The 25,755-nt window shown below is 41.7% G+C and overlaps 2 protein-coding genes across 2 annotated transcripts in view; both read left to right on the top strand.

Moving 5' to 3' along the window:
* The window catches only part of prex2 (phosphatidylinositol-3,4,5-trisphosphate-dependent Rac exchange factor 2), an 87,497-nt gene extending 66,854 nt beyond the window's left edge, over positions 1–20,643 (top strand). The window contains exons 34-41 of the mRNA XM_046066835.1: positions 546–648; positions 771–914; positions 1,069–1,183; positions 10,530–10,596; positions 10,938–11,128; positions 14,454–14,556; positions 17,573–17,640; positions 19,577–20,643. Of these exons, the coding sequence (XP_045922791.1) occupies positions 546–648; positions 771–914; positions 1,069–1,183; positions 10,530–10,596; positions 10,938–11,128; positions 14,454–14,556; positions 17,573–17,640; positions 19,577–19,622 (837 nt within the window). The 3' untranslated portion in view covers positions 19,623–20,643. The remainder of the gene's footprint in view (positions 1–545; positions 649–770; positions 915–1,068; positions 1,184–10,529; positions 10,597–10,937; positions 11,129–14,453; positions 14,557–17,572; positions 17,641–19,576) is intronic.
* A 439-nt stretch (positions 20,644–21,082) lies between these two features.
* The window catches only part of lg01h8orf34 (linkage group 01 C8orf34 homolog), a 58,926-nt gene continuing 54,253 nt past the window's right edge, over positions 21,083–25,755 (top strand). The window contains exon 1 of the mRNA XM_046053071.1: positions 21,083–21,456. Coding sequence (XP_045909027.1) covers positions 21,388–21,456 — 69 coding nt within the window. The 5' untranslated portion in view covers positions 21,083–21,387. The remainder of the gene's footprint in view (positions 21,457–25,755) is intronic.

Below are 25,755 nucleotides of genomic sequence, written 5' to 3'. Positions count from 1 at the left end.
TTTATGTGACGCCCTGTGAGATAAACTTGCCCATGCACAGCGGACGGATACCCCTTTGTCACATGTCGGGCCAACTCAAATGTGTCTTTAGAAAAGGGCCCTAATCCTCTTTCGCCACCGCTCTGTTTATCCCTCTGCATGTGGTGGATGAACAGGATAGGAGAGAGAAAGACGAAAGAGGGGATGATGGAGGAGTGCTGGTTGTCACAATCCGAAATATTGGAGCCGCTATCACTATGGCCACGAGCAGATGTGCTTGTTTGCGTGTGAGGATGCTGAGTGATTGTTTGGAATGGAAACATGCACACACGCACGCACATTCAGAGATATGAACAAACACAAACAAGCTAAAGCAAACTTAGAAATCATCTCGTCACACAGTTTGAAAAATTGCCTTTTTTCCTAGGAAAGAACTACAGACAAAGTAATTAAATTGCCCTTTCAGTTTGTCATCTTTGTGAAGCTACTTTAACTTTATTTAAGAAAATAATTTAAATACTTTTGCCCCCTCTACTCTTACTAGTATGCCATCTTTCTCTCTTCAGACTGACGAGCAGGCCATGTTGGAGGACACTCAGGTGGCCCTAATTGACTTGGAGAAGGTCACATTCTACTTCCAGCAATTTGAAGGGGAGCCACTGGTGGCCAGTATGTATACTTTTAGCATTCATTTGACTTACAGTCTTTACACTGCTAATGCTACGTTTGATTAAAAATGAGTGAATGAATGAATTGAAATAGTGCGCCTCTCTTCTCCTCTGTCCTGGCAGACATGCCCATGTCATACCAGGTGGAAGGCACCCGTCAGACGTTGAAGGTTTGCTTCTACCTTGAGAGTTTCTACTTCTCCCAGCTGCCTCAAAGGCTGAAAAACGGAGGAGGCATCAAAATCTACCCTGTGCTCTTCACACAAGGTACAGTGAGCCTGGTTAGAACTTTAAGTCAGCGTGTAGTGCAGAGATGACAGCCGCTTTGTAGATGATCGTAAACACTGGCAGATAGATGTTTGTATATATACAGCGCCTTTTATCACTTTATCTTTTACTCTTTCGCTTGAACATTCTGTAGCGCTGGAGAGTATGGAGGGTTACTACTACAGAGACAATGTGTCAGTGGAGGAATACCAGGCCCAAATCAATGCTGCCTCGTTGGATAAGGTCAAACAGTACTACAAGAGACTGAGGTATGTTATACAAGACATATACACACATATATCACTTATATATATATCATATATTCATGTTGTGATTTGGCATTGCTTTAGATCATAATCTAAATCAAGGCGACCTCCAATTCAATCGGGCTTGACTCCCAACTCCAAGCAGGGCCTCGACTTGATTGGCTGGGAGAAACACAGTGGGAATGTTTTATGATTGGTTGCGAACACACACAGCGGGGGCAGCAGTGATTGGATGAGAGTGCCCAGCATGTCACCAGCGCTGATGTAGTGCTTCTGTACAGCTGCTGCACTCAGTTACCTCACACCCCATTGGTTTGCTGCCCGCCCGAGCCCCTTGGTGATTGGCCAGGCGTGGATAATTTAATGAGGTGGAAATGGATACGAAGAAACTCACACTTCTGGGAGATGAAAATGAATGCTCCGCTTTATTTTCATCTCCCCCGAATGAATGAGTGAGCGTCAGACCTACACAGTATGCTCTCTGAATATCAATGTAGTTTCCTATTAGATGCCACCATGTGATTCTAGAGACTGGAAATCACATTTAAACCAGCTGTGTGTATAAAAAGGATGTGAGTGCCTGTGAATGCACAAGACACATTAGGAATTCATACTGAGAAAATCTTAGCGACTGTGTGATTAAGAATGTCCTAAATTGGTTACAGTGCACATTGGTTTACAAGCTGAGAGTGTGATAGATTTATAGACATACACTTACACCTGATTCTCTTGAAGTCTGTAAATTGGACACTATCTTGAATAATAGTAGAATGCATCAGTCATACTCTTGGGAAGCTGTTTGAATCCCTCATTGAATACTTAGGAGGGTGACTGGTTAACATGTGGGCTGCAACCAAACACCTGCTTCGGATTGTGTGGATAATTAAACGCAGAGCAGAGCTCACAGCAAAACTTCATCTTATTATTTAGGGACAATCTGCTTTTGGGGGTTGAATGATTTACAGCTCGAGCAGTCATGTGTCTCATCAGTGCCGATCCTTCACAACAAAACATTAATTTCCTGGGATTGCTCTCTGTGTAGATCTTTTCCATTTGTTTGTAGTGTTTAGCTTGAGGAGTGAAAAAGAATTTCAAGCATTCATTTTTGTGAGTGTCAGATTTCCCAAAGCGCAGTTGTAGATGCCAAGCTGTGCTGGGTCATTTCTAACTGTCCTTCTTTCTCTTTGTGTAATTATATTGTCTGCTAGATCCTCTGGGACCCCACAACCTTTTAATAGTGGCTTATTGGCATTTTGTTGTATCTCTTTCGTTTTATTGAGTCCGTGTTTGAAGACTGCAGGAAGGACTTCATGATCAATCTCTAAATGTCACTATTCTAATGAAAATACCACAGGGACAGATGGTATGTGCCTTTAGCACCTTTTAAATTAAATCATCTTCATACACTTGTGTGTTATAAATATTCAAACTGTACATGCAGGGCTTTACTGGATTTCAGCCATGTCATTCAGAATAGCCTGTGTTATTGCATGTATGCACGTCTACTGTACATCTCTGCACAGTTTGACCTGTGCAGAAAGGGCCTAATTGAATTGACAGCAGAGGCTCCAGCAGTAACACGGAGCAGATGTGTGCTGACAGGCAAACGAGTGAGCCTGGTGATGTGGGGAGCTTCAGGGGTGCTGGGTAGGTATGTGTGCTTCAAAACCCCAACTAGACTGAAACTGTGAAACTGAAGACCGGACTCTTCCAAATATGCACTCTTCTTTGCAATATCCCTAAATGCCGTAGCCTAAAACTGCACAGAATTCCAGTGTATATACTGTAGTACAGTGGGTAAATTAGTTAGTGAGTTGACACATGTAGAGTACCGATGGAACTATTCAAAAAGTCACAGAAATAGTGACAAGAGAATATCTCAAAAAAGGCAAAGACACACAAAGTTATTATTGTTGTTATATGTAGATTAAACTACCCTGCAGTATATAAAGTAGTTTAAAGCTACACTCTGATCTCTAACTACAACTGTAAAATGCTATTTACACATGCATCAGTAAAAATAATCAAATAATCTTGAATATAATATAACTCACAGGGAACAGGAGCTAGGGCTCTAACTCTTATTTTTATTATAGATGAATCTGCCTACCTTCCATATTGGAACCAGATAATAATAGTAGTTGCTGATTAATTTTCTGTTGATGGACTAATTGTTTCAGCTGTAGGGTTATCCACATCACTCTCCAAGTAGTACTTTAAATTCAACATCGCTGCTGAGTCATGCATATGCACGTGGAATAATACAGTGAACACTAGCAAAACTTTAGCAGGTGACAGAAACATGCTGTTTGCTCCCAGCCACAGTATTTCCTTGTATCAATTGCAGTGAAGTAAATATTACCAGCTGGGCTTCAACTGTTGGTGAATACAGTGTTTCTCTGCATGTAATATTACCGCTAGTTTTCTTTCGCCGGCTGCCATGTGCCTTTCGGCTGACCACAGACCAGCCTGTGATGTCACTCCTCTCCCAGTTGCAGCGTTCCAACCTCAGGCACCTCGTTATCCTTGGAGCCCGGCCACAGCAGTGTTGGGTTAAACCCACACTATGGGCCGGAGCCAGAGGCTGACTGACAGACAGAAACAGCACAGCACACGCTACTGCTAATACTGAACTGAATGAACTGCAGGGCAGAGATTCTTGAACGTTGTCTACCCCCCAAAAGCACTCATTTATACTCCATTAAATTAACGAGGAGGAAAGTTGCTCATTATGCCGTGGAACCCCTGGAACCATATGGAGATGAATCATGTTCTTCAGTGGATACAACTTGTGTGTGTGCTTATGTGTGCAATTCATAGTGACAATCAAAGCAAAAAGAGAGCATTTTTTTGAATGCAAGGACTTGCTTCTTCTTTTTTTGGGTCTCGCTCCTGAAACTGGATAATGCCCTCCACTGACGTCTTTGCGTCAGTGGAGGGCATTATCCAGTTTCAGAGCAGTAAATAATACCACTTAAGGGTTACTGTAAGATTTCCCAGCAGCCTCTCTGTCTCTGGCTTATGCTTTTCTTACCCACACCTAGATACAGTATGATCCGAGTAAACCCATAGCTCTGATGAAGTCATTCCAGTCTTCTGCAAAAAATAAACTCACGGGCCAAAATCACAAGCACATGGCTGATACCACAGGAGTCAGCGGTATGTAGAGCCAGAACACGTACACCCGTTTTCAAGCTTTCATAAACCATCACAGCTGACATGTGCATTTAGGTAGAAGAGGTTTAAAACTCATGTACCAACTGACAGTTTCCTTAGTCATAGCCTTGTTGTTTGCTTAATTCTCCTGCAGGTTTCTCATGGTGCCAAAGCAGGAAGGCATTGTTGAATTTAATAGAAGGATAAAGCAATTGTCGCTCATTTTTACTGTCCCAAATTGTGAGATCAATTTGCTAATGCATAGTTTTCTCCTCTCTACTAGGGAGAAACAACATCTGAAAAGGGGAGGAAATAAAATGCTCTAAACAGAAAACGTCTTTTCCTTTAGGACAACCGTCAGAATGGAAGAGGCTGAAATTGAAAGGGGAATATAGATCGCCAGAGCAGGCTGGAAAGATTGGAAGGGATTTCAGGGGAGCGATGAATATGATGGGTTTGAGGAGGAAAGCGTGCTAGGGAGGGTTAGTGGAAGAGGGCAGAGTGGAGAGGGGAGAACCAGAACAGAGTCTGCAAATGTATAATTCAAAGGGAGAGATTATTGCAGACCTGGGTTATACTCTCACTTTGCTCGTATTGACAGGTTTCAGGAATTAGGTTTTCCTCTCGCATGCTGCCTTGCTATTGATTTAAGGAGCACGGTACATACAACATTGTGGACGAACAAAGGAGAAAGTCCAGCATGTGCTGCATGTTGTCTGCCGGTGAATCGTATATGTGTGTCATGTCATCTTAAAATCGATATCTTCTGGCACGGCTGAGACAGAGACCTCGCACTGCAGGCATTCTACACAGTCTGACAAATGGTGTATAATGATGGCATGGTGGCTGAAAGATATGCATTAAATTTGGGTGAATGGCAGTGTCCAACAAATGGTAGGTATTATTGTAACTACACACTTGTGTATAGCTTTGTTAGTCAAACAGTCATCAGTCATTACCACACAGCATAGCATGTAGGTCATTTGTGCACTGTTTGCTCTTCCATCAACTTTAGGAAATTAGTAATCACATTGCTGCAGTGCAATTTGTCTTGATTAAGCAAAAATGCTCAATGCTTACTGCAGGTCAGAGTCAGTTTCAACAGAGTGGCAAGCTCCCTCACTCCATCCTTTTATCTCTGTTGCCCTGTGGCTGGAGCAGAGACCGTTCCTCTCGCTCCTGTTCAGACGTGACCTAGCGTTCAGAACGTATATCTGCAAATTAAAGTCCTGCATGCACAACAACATGATTAATGCTACTAGCTGATCAGGTAATGACCTCTATCTCAGGTTAGGCTTTGTTAGTCTTACATTTACAAGTGTCCACTTCTGATCCTCACAAGCAGACACACATGTGCAACTGCAACCATATATAAAAGTCTTCCTGACAGCTAGCTTTGTGTAAATCATGTTGTTTGTTCTCCAAGGACACCTCCACAATATATGTTCAACAAGAGATGACATATAGTGCGAAATCACTTTAAGTTGTTCAGGCACACAAACCCGCCGCTGTGCTCAACATCAAAACAGTTCCACAAGTCTGTAGCTTGAGCAGCGTACTTGCTTCACATAATTGATGGTATTTCTCTTTCTCCCTGGGGCAAGGCTATGCGGTAATGATTAATATAGAAGTAGCTACTGCAGCAAGTTCCCACTTCTTCCAGCTGACATGTATTAGTATTGGCGAGCTGTGGCTCAGGGGGTAGAGCTGCCATCATCTTATCAGAAGGTTGGTGGTTTGGTCCGCGTGTCCCTCACTCTCGAATTATCCATGGGTAAGACACTGAACCCCAAATTCCTTTGTGAATGTGTTAATTTCTGCATCTGTAACCTGAGAAGTCATTTGAGATTTTCTCACAGAAAACACAAATACCATATCTTATTAATATCCTATCTGAGCAATTATAATCTATCTGATCATGGATATTATACCAGCTTCAGCGGGGAGGCAATGGCAATATGGTCATATCTTTTTTTCTAAACATAAACAGAGCTTTCTTCTCTCTGCGCTCCTCCAGCCTAGGAAGTGATGAAAATGCTACAGTTGTTGCACCGGCACTGGGAGTCCCAATTCACCAGAGCACCGAGGAAGCTGGTGTGGCTTCATTCTGCTCCAGCTAGTGTGCACTGAACCCCTTTTTTATAAAGCCTAGTAAAGCTGAGCATCAGAGACTCGCTTCTATTTATCATTTCTCATTGATTCAATCGTTGAGCAGATGTAATGGTGATAGTTCTGCACTTAGTGAAGCTTGATATTGTAAAAAAGACCTTGACTCATCTTTCAGCAAGTAAAAAAAAAAAACAATCAGCCAGGAATACTTTGCATCTACTTATGTGCAGCATCAGGGTCGTAAATCTGTTCACCATTTTAAGCCAGTTGCTATTTTTACATTGTAATATATGTAGTAACTGTATGTGTCTTCAATGACAATGATGATGAGTGATAATATGTCTTCAGCTGACTCTGACACTAAGACCCCATTAACACTAATCTGCTTTTTAGTGTCAAGGACAGGACATTTGTTTTCTGGCCTTGACTGACACTAATGACTTTGCAAATAGCCCTTGTTTTAAATTCACTCTACGTGTGTGAAATAATGTATTTTTAGAGATTTAATTATGTGTTTTGTCTTTAGTTTTTGTTATTGAACCAAAAAACTAAACATGCCATTGTTACTTACATAGACCTAACGTATTCTTCCTGCTGGCACGTGCTTCCCTATTTGTAACTGTGGTTGACATAAAGCTGCTCATAAATATTGGCTGGAAATGTAAATAGGAAAGAGGCATAGGTTAAGGAAATTACCTCTAACACACTTCACACACACTGTCTTGCTGGTGTCAGTGCAGAAGCAACAACGTGTGGCATGCAAGGGCTCCTGGACGCCCTTATTAGCCCCGAGGCAGCTCTGCCACACACTGCAGGGGTTTGCGGGGGATTTAATAACGGTGAGTGTCATTCATCAAGGCAGCGTGAGTGATTTACATGGCCCAGCATGCACCTCTGCAGGGTCACATATAATGGCATAAATCCTAGACACTTGTGTCCTCGTGAGTGAACAGATGTGAAATTGAATCCACAGACAACGCTCAATTTAAACGTTCTTCTCATGTCTCTCAAGGTATTTCAGGGATCATTTTTTGTTTCTTTTCTACTTTTTGAATGGAGGATGTCATGCTAATGTGCCCATTCCCACGCTGCTCCTGTGAAAACATCTGTGCCTCAGATCCTTCTTCTTTGACGCTGCAGCTGACTACTAATGCTCCTGTGCTGTAAAGGGCCTCGAGTGTCCTATTGTCATGAAGGAAGCAGAAACAAAGAGAAATAAGTACTCTCATTGGCCCAATAAAATAAAGCCACACACAGAGCAGGTCATCTTTGGCCTGCAGCCAAATTCTCCATTAGTCTCACGTAAAAAAAAAACGATTGGCTGTGTGTGTGTGTGTGTGTGTGTGTGTGTGTGTGTGGTTGGTGGGGGTTAGTTATTGCAGAAAGAGCTAGAAGCAGGCTGTACCTATGGTTTTCTTGATTTGTACTGAAAGCAAAAATATGAACGGGGAAATGCTCTGAACAGAACAAACAGAATGGTGAGCCCATCACACAAAATTTCCATAAACCTTTGTTTTTGATAAACACAGGCTGACAATTGGTGGGTTGGAGTTTTGATTTTTTGATTTAAAAATGTTTTTTTAACTTTAATCTTGGAGAATGCCAGTGGGTAAGAACATATGATAACAAGTTTGTGCAAAAGCCTGTGGGGGCCAATGATGTCCTGCCATTAAATTGGAGCAGCTGGAGTTCACTGGCTTAAACCTGAGAAATAATAGACACCCAGAGGGCTTAGACCTTATACCCAAGGAATATGTGATGTGATGTGATGTTCTTAGCCACACAATGTTGTGTTTGCACACTGTGTGTGGGCTTAAAATTAAATTTTTTCTCCATAATAAATGTTACTAAAGTTCTCGGTTTCCAAACCTCTGACGAAACATCATCAGCTCAGATGAAATGCAGGTCCTATTTAAACCACACATCACTTGTAGTCTGACTCCTATTATTTTGTCATTAGAGACCTCCAGGAGAGTCCGCCCTGCTCCTCAAGCTGTGGCTGATGGTATTTTTAGAACAACTCATACAGCAAGAGGACGAGATAATCAGCGGGTATTATGACCTCGCTTCTGTGAGAGGTCTGCAAGGGCAAGACGAGGTGCTTTTATTTGGTCTAAAACAGATAAAGAAATGCGTGCAGATGCAGTAGAGCTGGGCGACCAAGAAGTCGACTCGTCTCAGACAAATTCTATTATAGTCCTTTAAGATAAAGGTCTGAATAGCCGACTGATAAGCAAAAGGGACAAGGGTGAGTGGACTCAGTAAAACACAGTAAAAGTAGACAGATAACAGGCCATATCTGCAGTAATAGCCAGAATTGAAACTATTTCAGGACAAGTCTTTGATTTCCTACAAACTCTCTTCTGTGTTGTTGTATTCGTAGTGTTCTGCAGCATTGTATTGCTCTTCTGAATCTCGCCTCTCTCTTTGTTTGACCTGTTAAAAGGATGGTGTTTTGTCTGGAAACTGCTGGATGTAATTTACATTTACACAGCCGTTTGTTTTTCCAGAGCAACACCGCACACTCACAGGTATAGCGCACACATGCAGACGTAATGTGCCAAGTGTTTACTGTAGGAACTTTAATGAGGAAATCAAATATTTAGAGCTTCAGACAGTCAACCCAACCAAACATTGGCCTGTTACCCCTTAGTGATTGTTCTGTAGTCAGCTTAAGTGCTCTGTATGAGAGGAACTGAAGAGGTATTCCATGCTTATAAGTAGTGTAGCTCGTGAGCATCTTTTGAATGATAAGGCCATCTTGAACCAATTACATGGGCTGTTAGCTCCATCTGAACCCTTAGCAAACTCTGCTCGTAGTCATTTAGTAGAGCACTCCAGAAGGTTAAAGGATAATTTACTGGATGGGAATTAAATACTTGGAAAACCCTCAACAAGTGAAGGTATAAAATGGTCAGGTTACTCATCTGTATCTCAGAATAGAGGTGGTGCATAATACATAGAATTGAATGAGCTAAATTGAATAGGAAACATGCTGTTGGAGACATAAACATAGCCTCATTAGCCTAAATGGATGAAGGAAGAGTACAATGGTGGCTTAAAGGCTGTGTCATGTGTCCTGTATATACCTTGGTACCGCCCATTGGTTTCCTACTGTATGACTTTGGTAAATTAAATACTTGACTAACTAAATACTCGGCTGGTTTATAATCACTTTAAAATCTTGAATCAGGAATGTGGTGACTCTGCTCTGATTAATTCATTTCATTAATATTATGTCAGGCAGAAATATCACACTCATAATGGATGCCTCCTTGGCCTGATTTTAATCACTTAATAGCAGAGCGAATGCAGATGAATGAGGCCCGCTTCACTGATTCTTGTAAACAACCCCCCAACCCCTCCCCCCACAAGTCTGTCCTTACTGCTTCTCTTAAAATCGAACTTTTCTCTCACTATTTGCAATTTCATAAATGTGTACTGTACAGATGACCGTGCGCGTTGTACATAATTATTGCTTCGGGCAAGAAGTAATGGAGAATGTGATTTTATTACAAAGGGGTTTAATGTGGTGTAGTGTACCTATTTTTAGCACACTGCTGGATTACTGAGATTTGATGGAGTTACAGACTGCTGAGTTTGCACCAGTAGCACTCCACCTCCTATGGACTCATTGCGGCATACATCCTCTGTGTCTGCAGAGGGACAGCAGTCCAGTGCTGCCTCCGGTGGACGAAAAAGGGAAATAACACCAAATTGACTGTACTCCATGAATGAATGAGGCAGTGGCATTTGGAGTGATGCCCAGGACAAGAGATGCTTAGTCTGTGTTTCTGCTGAGCTGGGCCCAAGTTACTTTCATGATTGATAGTCAGATGGTGGAGCTCCATAATGAGCAGGTGGCCTACTTTTCCCAGAAAGGCAGCCAGCGCTCTGGATGACCTAATGGTGCAGGGGAAAGAATGCCACAGCGTGTTTTTTCAAGCAGCTTCTAAATAAAAAACAACTTGTGTTAGTCTACTGCAGTATGTTAATACTTAACAAACTCAGTGTTTTTCTCCCACTGCAGTGCAAATATCCACTTATAATCACTCCATATGTAAACTGTTGTTCTTCCCCCTAGGGCTTTCTTCCTGGATCAGTCCAACATGCCACCCAGCTCTGCGCCCAAAGCTGCCCTCATAGATAAGGTAATAACAACCTCACACAACCTAATGCTGTATTCATGACATCATGGAAAAACTGAAGAACAGGATTAGATCTTAATGCCGAAATGTGGAAGTGCTTGCACGTGCAACAAGAATGGCAATCGCAAAGCAACTGAAGTGGCATTGACTGAATCAAATGTTTCCCAAATCATAACTGGAAATACCTAATATTACCTGTAGTTAAGGAAGCTGACGTGTTCTAGTGTGCAGCTCTGGTTTTTATTGTAAATCTGTGAACGTTACTACATTACTAGCACAATCGCAAAAGCTTGACAGTCGTTGGATTCTGCACTAACCACTCTCCTTTTTCTGTTTCTGCCCAGTTGATGCGTCCACTTAATGCTCTGGAGGAGCTGTACCGTCTGATGGAGAGCTTTATCAGTTGTCGCCGCACTGCTGCCTGTCAGTACACCGCCTGCGGGGCTTCTGGAGTGGGGCTGCTCACTGTGGCCTCTGAGCTCTGCTCACGGCTGGGAGCCACACACATTGTCATGTGCAACAGCGGCGTTCATCGGTGAGTGTGTGTGCACATGTACTGTCCATGTACTGTATGAACTGCCTCCAGCTCAATTCCACCTTCCTGCTGATGATTTTCTTTCTTTCTTTCTTCCTGACAGCCCTCTTGCAGTTTTCCTTTCTCTTTCATCTCTCTTGCTTTAACACTCCTCTCACCTTTACCTTCTACCACAGGTTCTCTCTGGTTCTGTGCACCTTCTTTCATCCTCTGTCTACCTCTCAAGTTCATGAGAACACTGCACTCCTCACACACCGTGGGGATTTTTCTATTAATACACGTTTCTCTGCATTAATTACCAGCAGGATATTCTAGTTAATAGGGCCCATTGTTTCTCAGACCAGATTAGGGACTTTTAAGTAGGGATAGCAACTTGCCCAGGAAGGAGACAGGTCAATTACTTCCATTCTCATTGAATTCTATATATGGCTGCCTAATTCACCTGCTGCTGAGGGCACGATTAATCAGTGCATTAGGACAGAAATATCCTGATCGTTTGTCACCACCGATCCCCGGTTCCAGCGTTCATCTTTCATCTCTTACAGTGCTCTTTTTCTCCACACGCCCACCCATCTCTCTGATACCCTCTTACTTTACCCCATGACAGTTTTCATATCTTTTTGCCTCACTCACATGCACAGGCTCACACATGCATGCACGTTCATGCTCGATGGATGTGACTGATGGCTTGATAAAGTGCCGTGGATGGAGCCGCCTGGTTGCCTGAGCTCTAATAGAAAGTCCCTGTCTGTGCAATGACTGCTGCTACTTTATTAACCCACAGGCTGGGTGTGTATATGTGTGTGTGTGCTATCTGTGCAATTATACACACTAGCCACAACTCACCCAGACAGGCAGGCTAAGTGTACCGTGACACAGCAGGTGACAAGGCCTGCCATATTTAGGGTTATTTGTGAACGGGTTTCCTCCTTAAACACTGTTCTGCCCTCCAAATCTGGAGACTGATGGGTGTATTGGACTCACAAGAGAGTGACTTAGCAAGGCTTTGCCTGAAATCAGTGTCATTAACTTTGGCAGTCAAGGTTTTTATGTATATCCCCCCTTACTATTGACAGAATACAGATTATATATGAATAAACCAATTTCAATGCTTTCTCTGTATAATTTCAAACATTGAAGTATTAAAAATGAATCTCTGTATGTAAAACTAACTCTGGTATAATTGAAAAACCAATGAAACCACGACAGTAGATTAGTAATGTGGAAATTGTATTATCAGTGTGGCAGCCTTCTTAGGCACTATTTATTGGATTAGTTGACTTGATGGATGAGTTTTAATAACATTGAAAGCGTGATATTTCTGGGGCATCAGCAGTTTGTAATATGCTGCGCTCCTCTCTTCTACTGATCTTTTTGTCACCCCCACAAGAAACCATTACAGACTGGCAGCAAAACAAAAACGATAGCGGGGGGGTATCAAAGCCTAATCCACATTCCAAGGCACTAGCTCGCTCAAAGACTTGACATTTTTTCCTTGTGTTTTTTTATTCCTTTAAAGTAAAAGTGTGAGCATGTACATGTGGTTATTTCTCAGATAAAAATGTTTGGCCTGTATACATGTCTTCTGTGCTCATCCCTCCTCTTTCTGCATCCTTCTCTGTCATTCTTTGCCTTTCTTTGTGTTTGTCGCTCTCTTGTTTCTTCTCATTTATCAGTATTGGCTTGGCTCTGGAGGAGTGTAAATGGGAAATGGGCTGGAACAACATGAAACGGATGGATATAAATCATCTCACGCTATCTCACCAACCCTAATGAAAAGGGGAACTATGCAGCCTCTCTCTCTCTCACACTCTCACACACACTCTCTCTCTCTCTCACACACACACACACACACACACACACACACACACACACACACATTTTGTGCAGTTCCTTCATCCTGCTCCAGCTGAAGAGATATTTAAAGATTCTCTGTGGGGGACTTCCCCCCCACCCTTCTTTTATCGGTGTGGGGAGCTCAAAATGGGTGCTTAAAATATTCTGGGGTGGCCTACGAAAGACATCTTTTGCAGTTTTCTACCCGAGTATCTTTTGCCGCACATTGAAGATGATTATTGAGTTCATTACTTTTTATCACATCATGTTACGCTGTCATAAACTTATGTAACTGGAACTCATGGGGACTGAAATCTGGATGTGAGAAACCAAAATAATATCAGCAATACGTCCTTCATTGCACATTTGCTTCTTTAGAAAAAAAGAAAACGTTTTGGTCTCAGTCAGTGTGAAACCCTACCACGAGAGAAGGCGATATTAAACAAACAGCCCAGATTTCTCAGCAGCCCCATGGCAATGTTACTCAATGAAACCGAGCCTGGCAGCATTGGACAGTTCAATTTGCAGTGAAAAGGCCCTGGATCGATATACTAGTACAGCTTGTTATCATAGAAAGGTCACCAGCAGCCTTGACAACTGTCACTGGCTCTCTAAGGATTTATTCACATGCTGCTGTCTGCCTGCCTCTGTCTGTGTCTATTTATATGCCTTGGAACAAAGTTTACTGTAACTAATGAATCACAGACTCACGTCAACACTCATTTTACACACATCACACCCTTATGCCAGTGAGGGGTTATCAGCCTTTGCCACAGGAGACACGCTCACTTGTCCTTGGACCCCTTTTCTCTTGGCTGCAACAAGTATCAATCCTGGTGACGAGGGGACCGGGAAGTCTCCTCAAGTCCAAGACGAGGTTTAATCCTCTCTTTCTGCTCGGTATGAAGCAAAGATGAAGAGGGTTGGGATTCTCCTGTTGCCGCGTGTTTGCCTCGTTGGGAGTGACATTTCAGCGGCAAGTGAAATGATTCATTAGTGAGGAGATGAGTGAAGGTGAAGCATGAGGAATGTGATGGCAATGACAAGGTGTCAAGAAGAGCAAAAATGCGTGCACTGAATTCTGCCAGAGATTCATCATATCTGGATGAAGCCCAGACTTGTGATTTTTGGCATGCTTTTGTTTGCAGTTGATGTCTGTTTCAGACTCAGATCTCGCTTTCAATCTCCATCTGTTGCGAAGACTTCTTTATTGCCATGAAAGCATGTTGAGAATGAGTCGGTGATGAGTCAGAGAAGGTGTTTCTTGATACTGTATAAAATACAGACTGTATGCTTTGATTGTACAGCATCTGTGAAATATGAAGATAAATACCCTATGTCTTTGGCATAACAAAATTGTATTTCCCCAAACCGCATTAACATGAGCAACATTCTGCATGATCCATTCCCTTGGTGAGAATCTAATAAATATGCACATGGAGAGCGTACGCTTGAGCTTGACCTTATGTCTTTCCTCTCTGTCCAACAGCTGCACCCTGAGTGTGACACTGGAGCAGGCCATCCTGCTGGCCCGAAACCACGGCCTGCCCCCCCGCTGCATCATGCAGGCCACTGATGTCATGAGGAAGCAGGTATGTGTTTTGCACATGCATGTTTTACACACATGCACAATGTCACTGTGTATTTAGTTCTCTCTTTATTCCCACTCAGCCTCTTGTTATTACTGCTACGTCTTCTGTTGCTTCAGTCCCCGCAGTGACATTCTTTCACTTGGAGTGAATGTGTGCTTCAATCCACTGCGCAAATTCTGCATCCAAAATCATTAGATAAACTGTATGCTTCATTGAGTCAAACTAGGCTGCCAAAATAGTATTAGCAATGGATTTAACAGTGCCAATAGAGGAGCAGTTATGCCATTTTAGCTTCAGTGGTCAATGTTTGATTTTTCTCATTAAGAATTTTTAAAGGCAGCCAGCAGTAAGTTCATTTTCTGGGTGGTGAAAGAAGTGTTTGCTGATGTCCACAAGCAAAAATCATTAGCTCTGCCCCTGTCTACATTATAATTTTTTTCGCCTCTTTCCCCGCTATCTGATTTCAATCTTATCAGATATGCATTCGCTGCAACTAGAATATGAATCTGAGGGAGTAAAAAATAAAAGGTAATGAGAAACTGAACAGAATGGTTGAGAGTCTGGAGCTTGTTTGTTTGTCTGCACGTCTATTTGGGTTCAAGGGATGGAGTTCCCATTACTTTTCTCAGTGCGTACACATTCTCACCTCACAGAAGGCTCCAGCCATGACCATATCTTGGCCCATATCTCAAGATTCTCATTAGAAGTTCTGTGAGTGGTAGGGTATATTGCTGTTTGCAGTGAGGGGGGAGGTTAGTCGTGAGGCTGAGATCCTGCGGGAGGAGAGGCATTTAATTTCTACACTCAGAGAACTGGGCTGCCAGCCAGGAGGATGCAACTCTGTGCATTGTGTGACCTTGAGCGCTACTGTACTGTGGCTGGAAAAAAAATCCATCTTGTAGAGGGTGTGGTTTGAAATATTTGTATTGGAATATACAGTGGTTCAGGTATGGTGCATCAGAATTGCTTCCTGATAGAGCAGAACTTTTCATTATGTTTTGTCTGTCATTAGACATGTTTTGTTTTCTTGCGTCATCATTGACCTAGACTTCACTGAGAAGAGATTGTTTAGGCCAGATAGAGAGCAGTGGGGAGTCTGTGTGTGTGTGTGTGTCTGTCCTTGCTCACAGACATCAGCTGATGAATCTGATGAATATGAATATTACACTGGGTTTAGATGACGCCTCTTCTTCCTCGGTGAATAGTCATACTTACTCACAAAAAGGTTATCTGCACAGCATCCGATCTCAGCAGGATCCATCCATCAAGCCCAGACAACATCATTGAGAATGAGAATGCATGAGTGATTGGGCAAAATGGGTCCAATTACAGTTTGCAAGATTTGCAAACCTCTCCCTAGCAATTTCCAGTATTTGGACTGTATAGAAAGAATATATATAACTATCTTAAGAAGATAAGCCCCGGTATCACCCTTTTAGACTTTCTTTTTCATTTTTATATTTTTATAATTATAAATGCTCAGTGTATTTTAATTTGCAAATCCAGAGAACATTTGGCAGGGATGATCAAGACAGATGAAATGGAATGAGCTAGATTCAACACTGAATAAAATTTTCCTTTTTGGTAAACCCTGGTTTTTATTTCACTTTCTCATTGATGTTCTAAGGCCTCAGCAGAATATTAAGTTTCAGTTTTGGGTGCAGATCAGCTATCAGGTTTTAGCAATGCAGAAATGTGAAAAAATTACAATCTAACTATTGGTTGGATTGACAAGAAATCTTTTACAGATTATTATTGGCTGGATCCTATAGACTTTGGTGATCCTATGACTTTTCCTTTTGGCTCCATCACCAGGTCAAACCTTTAATTTCTCCAAGACTTTACGACCAAATACCTGCAAAACCAGTGACATTCTCATAAAACGCAACTGTTTGCTGCTAATTACCAAATGTTGACATGCCGACATGCTACGCTAAGATGGTGAACATGCATAAACTATTTACCTGCTAATCGCATTTTGCCATGCTGACGTTATCATGCTGACAAAGTTCCATTGCCTGGTCGGGAAGTTTTGTCTCCTTGATTTGTTCATAGGCACAATCAGATATTTTTAGTTTCAGAGATCTCACATATGTAAATCAAGCTTCTACTTGTTGAAGTAAGTAGAGAGTTTTGTTTCCACAGTTGTCTCTAACTCATCTGATCTACTCCTCTGATGTCCCCTAATGTCCTTTAGAGACATCTCTGTTTGGAGGGGGGCATCAGAATGGATGGCTGTGATAGGCATCGAATAATTGCTGATGCTATCCTTCTATCTGGACGTAACTCGGGGCAGACAGTACGAAGGCAAACGGCAGAGTTGTAACTGAGAGGTCAGCTAATGCACTTTTAGCCAGTCGCTTCCTCTCTATCTGAAGAGGTCATCAGCGTCTCCTCTATGAGCAATGATTCGATTGTGTGTTTTTGCTTGCGTGTGTGCGTCACAGAAGGAGAGAGGGCACCATTTGTGAGTGCAGGTGTTCATGTCTAAATTGAGAGACTGAGTTGCTTCCTTAGCCCCCACCATTTAGGTATCTGCCGACTCTGCATACAGCAGGCAAACTACAGGAAAGTTAGCAAAGAGCTGACATACTCCTGACTGCGTAAATCAAACTGTGTAACACACCAACACATACAGGAACAGTTCATCTTCTTATTTCTTTATAAAGACTGTTCTGCATATGCTCTTTTTCAAACCTAGTCGAAAGAAGAAAGATACTAAAGATACACAGCAGCTGGACGAACTTATCCCTTTCTCTCATAGGTGACCACCAGTCATTCAAGACCTGACAGGAATGACTTGCAAGGGGAAATTCAATGTTATGAAGCACTAGAGACATATTTCAGCCAAGATGGTGTCCAGTTGTATTTCATCTGTGGGCCCAGCAGACTTTTAAAACATGTGTTTCTGATGCTTAAGCTCTCCTCTCTTTGGTGTTATTCTTAGCTCATATGTTTGGCTGTTGCCCTTCAGCCTGATCCATGATGTCATGAATTGTTCATGTCTGTTTTTTAGGGGGCAAGAGTTCAGAATTCTGCTAAGAATCTGGGAGTGAGGGATCGCACACCGTCATCAGTCCCAAGGTAAAACTGCAGTCACACCCTGTTTATGTGGTATGTGGGGCAACATCAGCATAGGCAATTAAAGGGACTAAGTAAGCTTTGCATGTTTACTCATAAACTACAAATCATATACATCACATACATTACTGCTGGCCGTATTTTTAAAGTATAGTTTTTTAATGATTTCCCCACTTCTGGCCGCCATTTGTTTCCATTAAAATCAACTTAGAACAAGAGAAAGATAGGCCTCAGTTAGCATGAAGTAGCATTTATTTTTGTTTAAAGTTATTCACATGGTAATAAATATGGCAACAGGGACTGAATTTTCTTTGAAAGTTTTCAGAGTCTTCAATCAAAGCATAAAACTTCTAGGTCAAATTTTCTTTATGACTGTGAATAGACAGGGATTGTCTGGATAGTTTGTGATAAGGCTGGCTTTGTTACGGACATGGCTAATTTGGCTAATTTCTGGTAGAGGTCAAGTAACTTAAGTTACAAATAGTATTATTTTTTATTGTGCATCTTTCCGGGTTTAAAAATTCCACTGCATACCATAGCTTGTGCTGACTCTTGAATCTCTGATGTTGGAGCTTACTTGAATCAAGGACTTTCAACAGCACCTTCAGTTTGTATTATTCATAAATGTTTTTCTTATCTCAGTATAATTCATTCCAATATCAGCTGTATTTCTTGAATCCTAATATAGCACTGCTGTCTTCCTTAATTTAAATAACTGATCGCACCACTCACATCTTTCGGCCTTGATGAGACCAACTTCACATCACATGGCTGCAGGGTAAACTCACACTAAAGTTTTACTGTCCTTTTCATCATCAGTACAGATCAGTGAACAATCAGCTTGTCTCATGATCCACAAAGCACACTTACATATTCTGCAGCAGTCACTCAAACGGTAACAATTGCTGCATTTTTGCGCTCCGAACCACAATGTCTCAACACTAATCATCCCCGCTACTTAATTGTATTTGTCAATTTCACTAAAAGGTTCAAAGGGCTGCCTGCCACACAAAAGCCTATATGTCACAGCCAAATGGCTGAGGCAGTCCTTGTCCTCATCTTGGGGCTACTGAGTGCAGGGAGCTCCCTTCTAATGGAACCATTTGGCCCCAGTCCTGCACAAAAAGCACATATGCAGACCTACAGCACTGTGCAAATACATGCACTTTAGAAAAAGCTGAATTACACTAACCACACAGAGACTGACATTATAGGAGCATTTATTTGTTTGAAAAATTTTTTGGAAGAAAATACATATAAATCACTGCTGACCATTACCCGCAAAAGTAGACTGATTTCATACCTTTCAGGGAACACTGACACCACGTAATTTATCTATTAATTTCCTTTTTTTGTCAAATTAATTCCATTGTCATTTTAAAGTAATAGCTGCTGCTCATTAAGGCAGAACAAACCATAGAGTGTTTGACTGTGAGAAGTGCATGTGTAGGATGAGAGTTTTTATGGACTTTGTAATGATTGAAAAACGAATAAAGTCAAACAGTATGCAGTGTTTCTTATACTCTTACAAATGCAGACAACTGTAATCACTGCATAATACGTGTGGCATTTAAAACACTAGGCATACGAGAACTGTACCTTTTTAAAATCATATTTTTAAGCTCTTAGTTGATTTGCTACCAACAGCATATGTGAAGGTAATAGCTGAACTCTGAAGTCATTTTGTACTGTTTGAACATAGTTGTTTGACTTTGTAGCGCAAAGCTGGATGTGCGCTGCTAAGGATAATTATGTTTTCCAGGGTTGACAGTTTTCTTCCTGAGACTGCAGCTAAACTTCTGGTTATACTTCCATTGCACCAAAACAAACACCTGTAGCCTAGAGAAGTGACATTTCTCAACAGATCATCTGCAGATCATTGCTTTGTGTTTATGGAATGTAATTAAATGCCATTTTGCGTGTATGTTTCTCTGATCAGGTTGTACAAACTGTGCCAGCCTCCACCCCCGGATGGCGACCCATAATGCATTGCATCCAGGAATATGCTGAAGAAGAAGTCTTGAGGAGCTTTGAGTCCCAAGCATCCTTTTCCCATAAAGTCCTCTTTCCACAAATGAAGGATCATCCTAATTAAAGACAGTTATTGGCCAGAGTAGCTGCCTAAAGTGTAAATAGAATTTTAAAACCGTAAATAGTATTTTTAATACTTTATATTTGTACACTGTTGTACTGTATACATATTTTGTGTTTTTTTTTCATATACTGCATCTGACAAGACAACGATTCAGAGTGAGAAAACAAAAGATTTATACTCTGAGAATGCATTTAAATGAGCCCAATGAAATGGAATGAATCCCATCAGTTCACTGCCTGCATATTATTGGCTGAAAATCATGTTTGTTTTCATGAGGGACATTTGCATTTCATGTTATTAGTTTAATTTGCATATGAAATAGGCAAGATAGGATTGATGAAACGGATACTGGATGAAATGTGGCTTTGTATTGTGTTCAAATTGGCCAATAATTTGTCTGCTTGTCTTCAACTCTGACTTGTACGCTTTATCAATTCTCTCAGTATTGGATAACCATATGAATGTGTCTTTATTTTAACACTCTGCATGATGTTTATTCGCTTGTAAATAAACATATTTTTAGTATGCGAATGTGCTAAAAGTTTTCAATTGTCTTTTGGATTTCTAGACTGTTGCATGCATGCATTTGAATATGTTCAACAGCCCATCTGTATTAACATGAAATAGGTTTTTGGAAGTATAGCTATGAGATATATTCTGTTATTTTAAATTGACACTACTCAGGATTAAAGTGTCTCTCTGTGTTACTTATCTTTGGATGTATTAGATGGATTTGTAGCTCACTACTATGCAAACAAACAAGTGGTAATAAACTGCATCAATAAGCTCCTGTAATGTTTCCTATAAACTGTATGTCTCTGTTTAACCCAGGTGAAAATGGTTGATTTATGCTGCAGTAAACTAAAATGCTGTCATGTATGTAAAATATATTAAAAATGGATAACAATCGATGGAAGCTTGAAAATGACCTTTTGTGCACCATCGAATCACCTTGGTTTTGTTGTTAGAATGTATTACCATACTTTGAACTATCAATCTTAGTCTAGCAGACAGATTACTTTATGCAAAACTTTGCAACTATTTATTTTGCAACTTGCTTATGTAGACTATTTGTACTGCTTAATTTGCAGCAAAGGTAATGACAGATTTTTTTAAAGAGTTCTTGAACTTTCAACTTTGCTTACAGTAATTAGCAGAACGCACTGCATCTGCGTTAATCGCCATCAGTGCACGTGTTATTTCGCAAACTATTAGCGTGGACATTTTGCTCCATGTTAATACAATCCACATAATCGCGTTGAACACGGTGGGTTAGGCGGCTGCGCCCGCTGGATAAATGGGAGTGGCGGTGGCACAGTTAACACTGCTGGCAGCCAGTGAGCGGAAGATTTGTATTCTCTGTCACAGTGCGGCCGTGCCATTGGCTTCTACGGTGAAGCTGCCGCCAGAGAGTCAGTGAGGCGACAAACTGGGGATGGTCCCGGGCTGAGTCTCCACAATGAGCCAGGCTCAGAGCCGCCTGCTCCGCACTTGACGCAACCCCGTCGGAACTTGCCGCGGCTCCACCGCAGCCCCCTTTTGGGGACATTTTTGCACATTTCACTCGCCGAGACGCATCTTGAAGGACGAATGACACTGGCTCACCTCATGATTTCATCCTGCTGAAAGCTCGTGCGAGGCACAACAGTTTCTTCATGGCGTCTCCGCAACAGTCAAGAATTCAGTCGTATCTGGAAAAGAATAAAATCGGCCCACTGTTTGAGGTGAGTGCACACATGAACTCTGAAGTTCTTGGCAGCCAATTTAAAGCACCGTTGCTTTGCACCAAACTGCATTAAATCCGCTTTTATATAGAATTGTGCAAAATGATACGAGCGCACATCTGCAATGTGAGCTGACACACTGGAGTAATTGAGAATGTTGAACTGGATTATTACTCCCTACACCTCACACAAATGTACTGTAGACATTAAAGCAATGATGGTAAAATTGCAAACCCTTTTTTTGGTTTGTTTGTTTTACACTTTAGTTTCTGATACCTCCCTGACACGTCCTACAGCGCTCCGTGTGAAATTAGAGTAACACATAAAGGAATATTTGCTGCTGTGTTTGCCCTCACATCTCCTTGCTCAGCCTTTTCCATCAGTGGTTTGCATTTCAAAAGATGACGATGTGTTCTGCCACTGCTTGACATTGTTACAGTTTGTGGAAGTTATGGCCAGTTAGGGAAGCCAGTTCATGTTGCACAGCAGGGTTGGATCTCTCTGCTACAGAGGACACAGCCAAACTAACCTGCCTCACTGTCTGTTTGCAAGTCAAGGGATCTCCTTTTCATCCCAGGGTGTTCTCTGTGTGTGGCATCTAAGCAACAGAAGGGAGAGCATGACTTCATCCTTTTGTTTGCTATTGGATTTCTTGCTGAAAGCTGGACCGTGCTTGTGTGAGGCATAATCAGAGTAGAGGTGGTCAAACTGTCCAGCTGAACTGGCTTTTGCCAGAGATGCAGCAGATCTGTGAGTGTGTCACACTCAGTTAAACAAGACTGACAACTGGGGAAACAAGTGTACCATAGTGCAGTGCAATAGTCACATGATATGTTTTGTAAAGTGCTGACGTTTCATTTCTGCGTGTTGGCTGGATATGGAGTAGCTCCACAGACACATACACAGACACACAAACAGGGCTGCATGTTAAACAGACCTGAAGAGCAGTTAGTGAGGCTTGTTTCAGCACCATGGACAGAGACTCATGCCTACAGCAGTGTTTAACCAGCGAAGATGACGGGAAATCTTATTGAGAGGCCACAGCAGTCAGTGAGGCTCAACTGCACAATGACTGTGTGCTCGCACTGTTTGTTTTTCCTCTCTCCATCCTCCCCTTCCACCTGTCTGCCCCTCTTTTCTCTGCCTCAGTTCTCCTCCTGTCTGTGTTTTCTCAATTTATTTTTGCCTCTGTGCGCAATTCATTTGTGTATCCTTTTATGTGACAACTGAGGATGATTAAAGGAAAGTGCTTTATGTAAAGGTCATGCCTGTGGTGCTAATGATCAAAAGCACCTTTGTTCCAAAGAGCAATGATCTTATAGCTCTTGCATGATGTGTATTGCAGCCTTCGAGATACCACACGTAGTTTTTATTCTGACCAACAAGCTTATGGATCGGTGCGGAGTTGTTCACAGTATTTAGAATGTGACTGATCTATTGTGAGGCTGCATTGTGCTCTGTATATCTTCAGGGAAAACTGAGGGTTTTTTTAAAGGGAGTGAGAAAGAGGTGGTGTGAGAGGAGAATTATGTGAAAACTCTCCTGGGTCTGCCACTCTCCTGATGAGAAAATTATGTAGCTCCTACCTTGGTGTTGCACTTGAAAAAACCCATGGCCCAAAGAAAACCCATCCGTGTGCATTCAGTTGTGAAGAAACAAGCTTTTCTCATGAGAAAGCTCTAGGAAAGAGGCTGGATTTCAGCTTGTAATTTTCTTTTTGATCAGATCTAGAGAATTGATGCAGCAGAGGTAGTAATATAGCAGTTCTTCTGCACTACGTAAACCAAAAAGAAGCTCACTGAAAGTATGATAATCATTCAAACATGAGAACAACACTTAAATGTGGCTGTTAAAATGACAATTCCAATTCCAACAATTTCCAAACACAACAGCACAGTGTAAAAATATCAGTATCAGGGATCAGTTGCCTAATGGGGCCCTTCCAGTGGAGAAAATTCCATGTACTGCCATATCGGATGCCCTACATGCTAGAAAAGGCTTTGGAATTGTTTAACCATAAATGTGTAAACTTTATGCGTGCTGGTGACCCACCACAAGCAGCTGGTGCCCTGTTTTTATGTTGTTTTTCTCTCAGACAACCTGAGTCTGCCACTGTTATGTAGAATCTAAGCTATGCAGTATGGCTATGTCTATAGTGTTCCCTCCCCTGAGCTCTCAAATCTATCCCAAATGAACACCCTGGGGTTCTTAGTCTATGTTATGTAAACACCACCACCTAATCAATTTCTTTACCTCAAAAACTATTCTTTCTCTTTATTTCTCTCAAACACTCATCTGCAAAGCACCATCACTTCTTCCTCATTCCCCCAGCACTCAGCTGCAGTATTAAACAGTCTGTGTAACAGCGAGCGGGGGTTCTTTTACTCACTCTGATGAGACATTGGTTATGATTTGCCATCGAATTGATTTTTTTTTTTTTTTTTTCCTGCGCCCCTTGCTAATGAAATGGTTGCTTTGCAGAGATAGCAAGCTAAGTCAACACAGATGGAATAGTCTACAAAAAATGAAGCCGCCTTCTATAATAATTGACATAATTGCGCTCGAGATTGTTGTCAGCCACCTGCCCATTTTTGTAAGTTCACGTTCTTAATTAACACCTACTCTTTTTTTCCAATCACTGAATGTTTCAGTGCAGCATGACCTTTTCCATATCTGTGTTCATGAAGAATAATAGTCACTATAGCCATTAAAGCAAGTTGCATTCAGGATACTTTGTTATACTCCGTATAATGCACATAATGAAAAGATACAGCAAGCATGTATGTCTGTTATTCACTAATATAACAAAGGATAAAAATTCCCTCTTGTCTGGCATTTGTCATCATAACAGAATCACTTCAATTGTATGAAAGAATCTGCAGAATTTTTTTAATCTTACAGTGAGGAAAATAAGTATTTGAACACCCTGCTATTTTGCAAATGTATGATTTTTTTTTAACGATTTATTTGTATGATACAGCTGCAAATAAGTATTTGAACACCTGGGAAAATCAATGTTAATATTTGGTACAGTAGCCTTTGTTTGCAATTACAGAGGTCAAACATTTCCTGTAGTTTTTCACCAGGTTTGCACACACTGCAGGAGGGATTTTGGCCCACTCCTCCACACAGATCTTCTCTAGATCAGTCAGGTTTCTGGGCTGTCGCTCAGAAACACAGAGTTTGAGCTCCCTCCAAAGATTCTCTATTGGGTTTAGGTCTAGAGACTGGCTAGGCCACGCCAGAACCTTGATATGCTTCTTACAGAGCCACTCCTTGGTTATCCTGGCTGTGTGCTTCGGGTCATTGTCATGTTGGAAGACCCAGCCTCGACCCATCTTCAATGCTCTAACCGAGGGAAGGAGGTTGTTCCCCAAAATCTCGCAATACATGGCCCCGGTCATCCTCTCCTTAATACAGTGCAGTCGCCCTGTCCCATGTGCAGAAAAACACCCCCAAAGCATGATGCTACCACCCCCATGCTTCACAGTAGGGATGGTGTTCTTGGGATGGTACTCATCATTCTTCTTCCTCCAAACACGGTTAGTGGAATTATGACCAAAAAGTTCTATTTTGGTCTCATCTGACCACATGACTTTCTCCCATGACTCCTCTGGATCATCCAAATGGTCATTGGCAAACTGAAGACGGGCCTTGACATGTGCTGGTTTAAGCAGGGGAACCTTCCGTGCCGTGCATGATTTCAAACCATGACGTCTTAGTGTATTACCAACAGTAATCTTGGAATTGGTGGTCCCAGCTCTTTTCAGGTCATTGACCAGCTCCTCCCGTGTAGTTCTGGGCTGATTTCTCACCTTTCTTAGGATCACTGAGACCCCACGAGGTGAGATCTTGCATGGAGCCCCAGTCCGAGGGAGATTGACAGTCATGTTTAGCTTCTTCCATTTTCTAATGATTGCTCCAACAGTGGACCTTTTTTTTTCACCAAGCTGCTTGGCAATTTCCCCATAGCCCTTTCCAGCCTTGTGGAGGTGTACAATTTTGTCTCTAGTGTCTTTGGTCTTGGCTATGTTAGTAGTTGGATTCTTACTGATTGTATGGGGTGAACAGGTGTCTTTATGCAGCTAACGACCTCAAACAGGTGCATCTAATTTAGGATAATAAATGGAGTGGAGGTGGACATTTTGAAGGCAGACTAACAGGTCTTTGAGAGTCAGAATTCTAGATGATAGACAGGTGTTCAAATACTTATTTGCAGCTGTATCATACAAATAAATAGTTAAAAAATCATACATTGTGATTTCTGGATTTATTTTTTTTTTAGATTATGTCTCTCAC

The sequence above is a fragment of the Micropterus dolomieu genome, linkage group LG01, assembly GCF_021292245.1.
Source record: "Micropterus dolomieu isolate WLL.071019.BEF.003 ecotype Adirondacks linkage group LG01, ASM2129224v1, whole genome shotgun sequence".
In the NCBI taxonomy this organism is placed as follows: domain Eukaryota; kingdom Metazoa; phylum Chordata; class Actinopteri; order Centrarchiformes; family Centrarchidae; genus Micropterus; species Micropterus dolomieu.
This window is presented reverse-complemented; position numbering and strand designations above follow the sequence as displayed.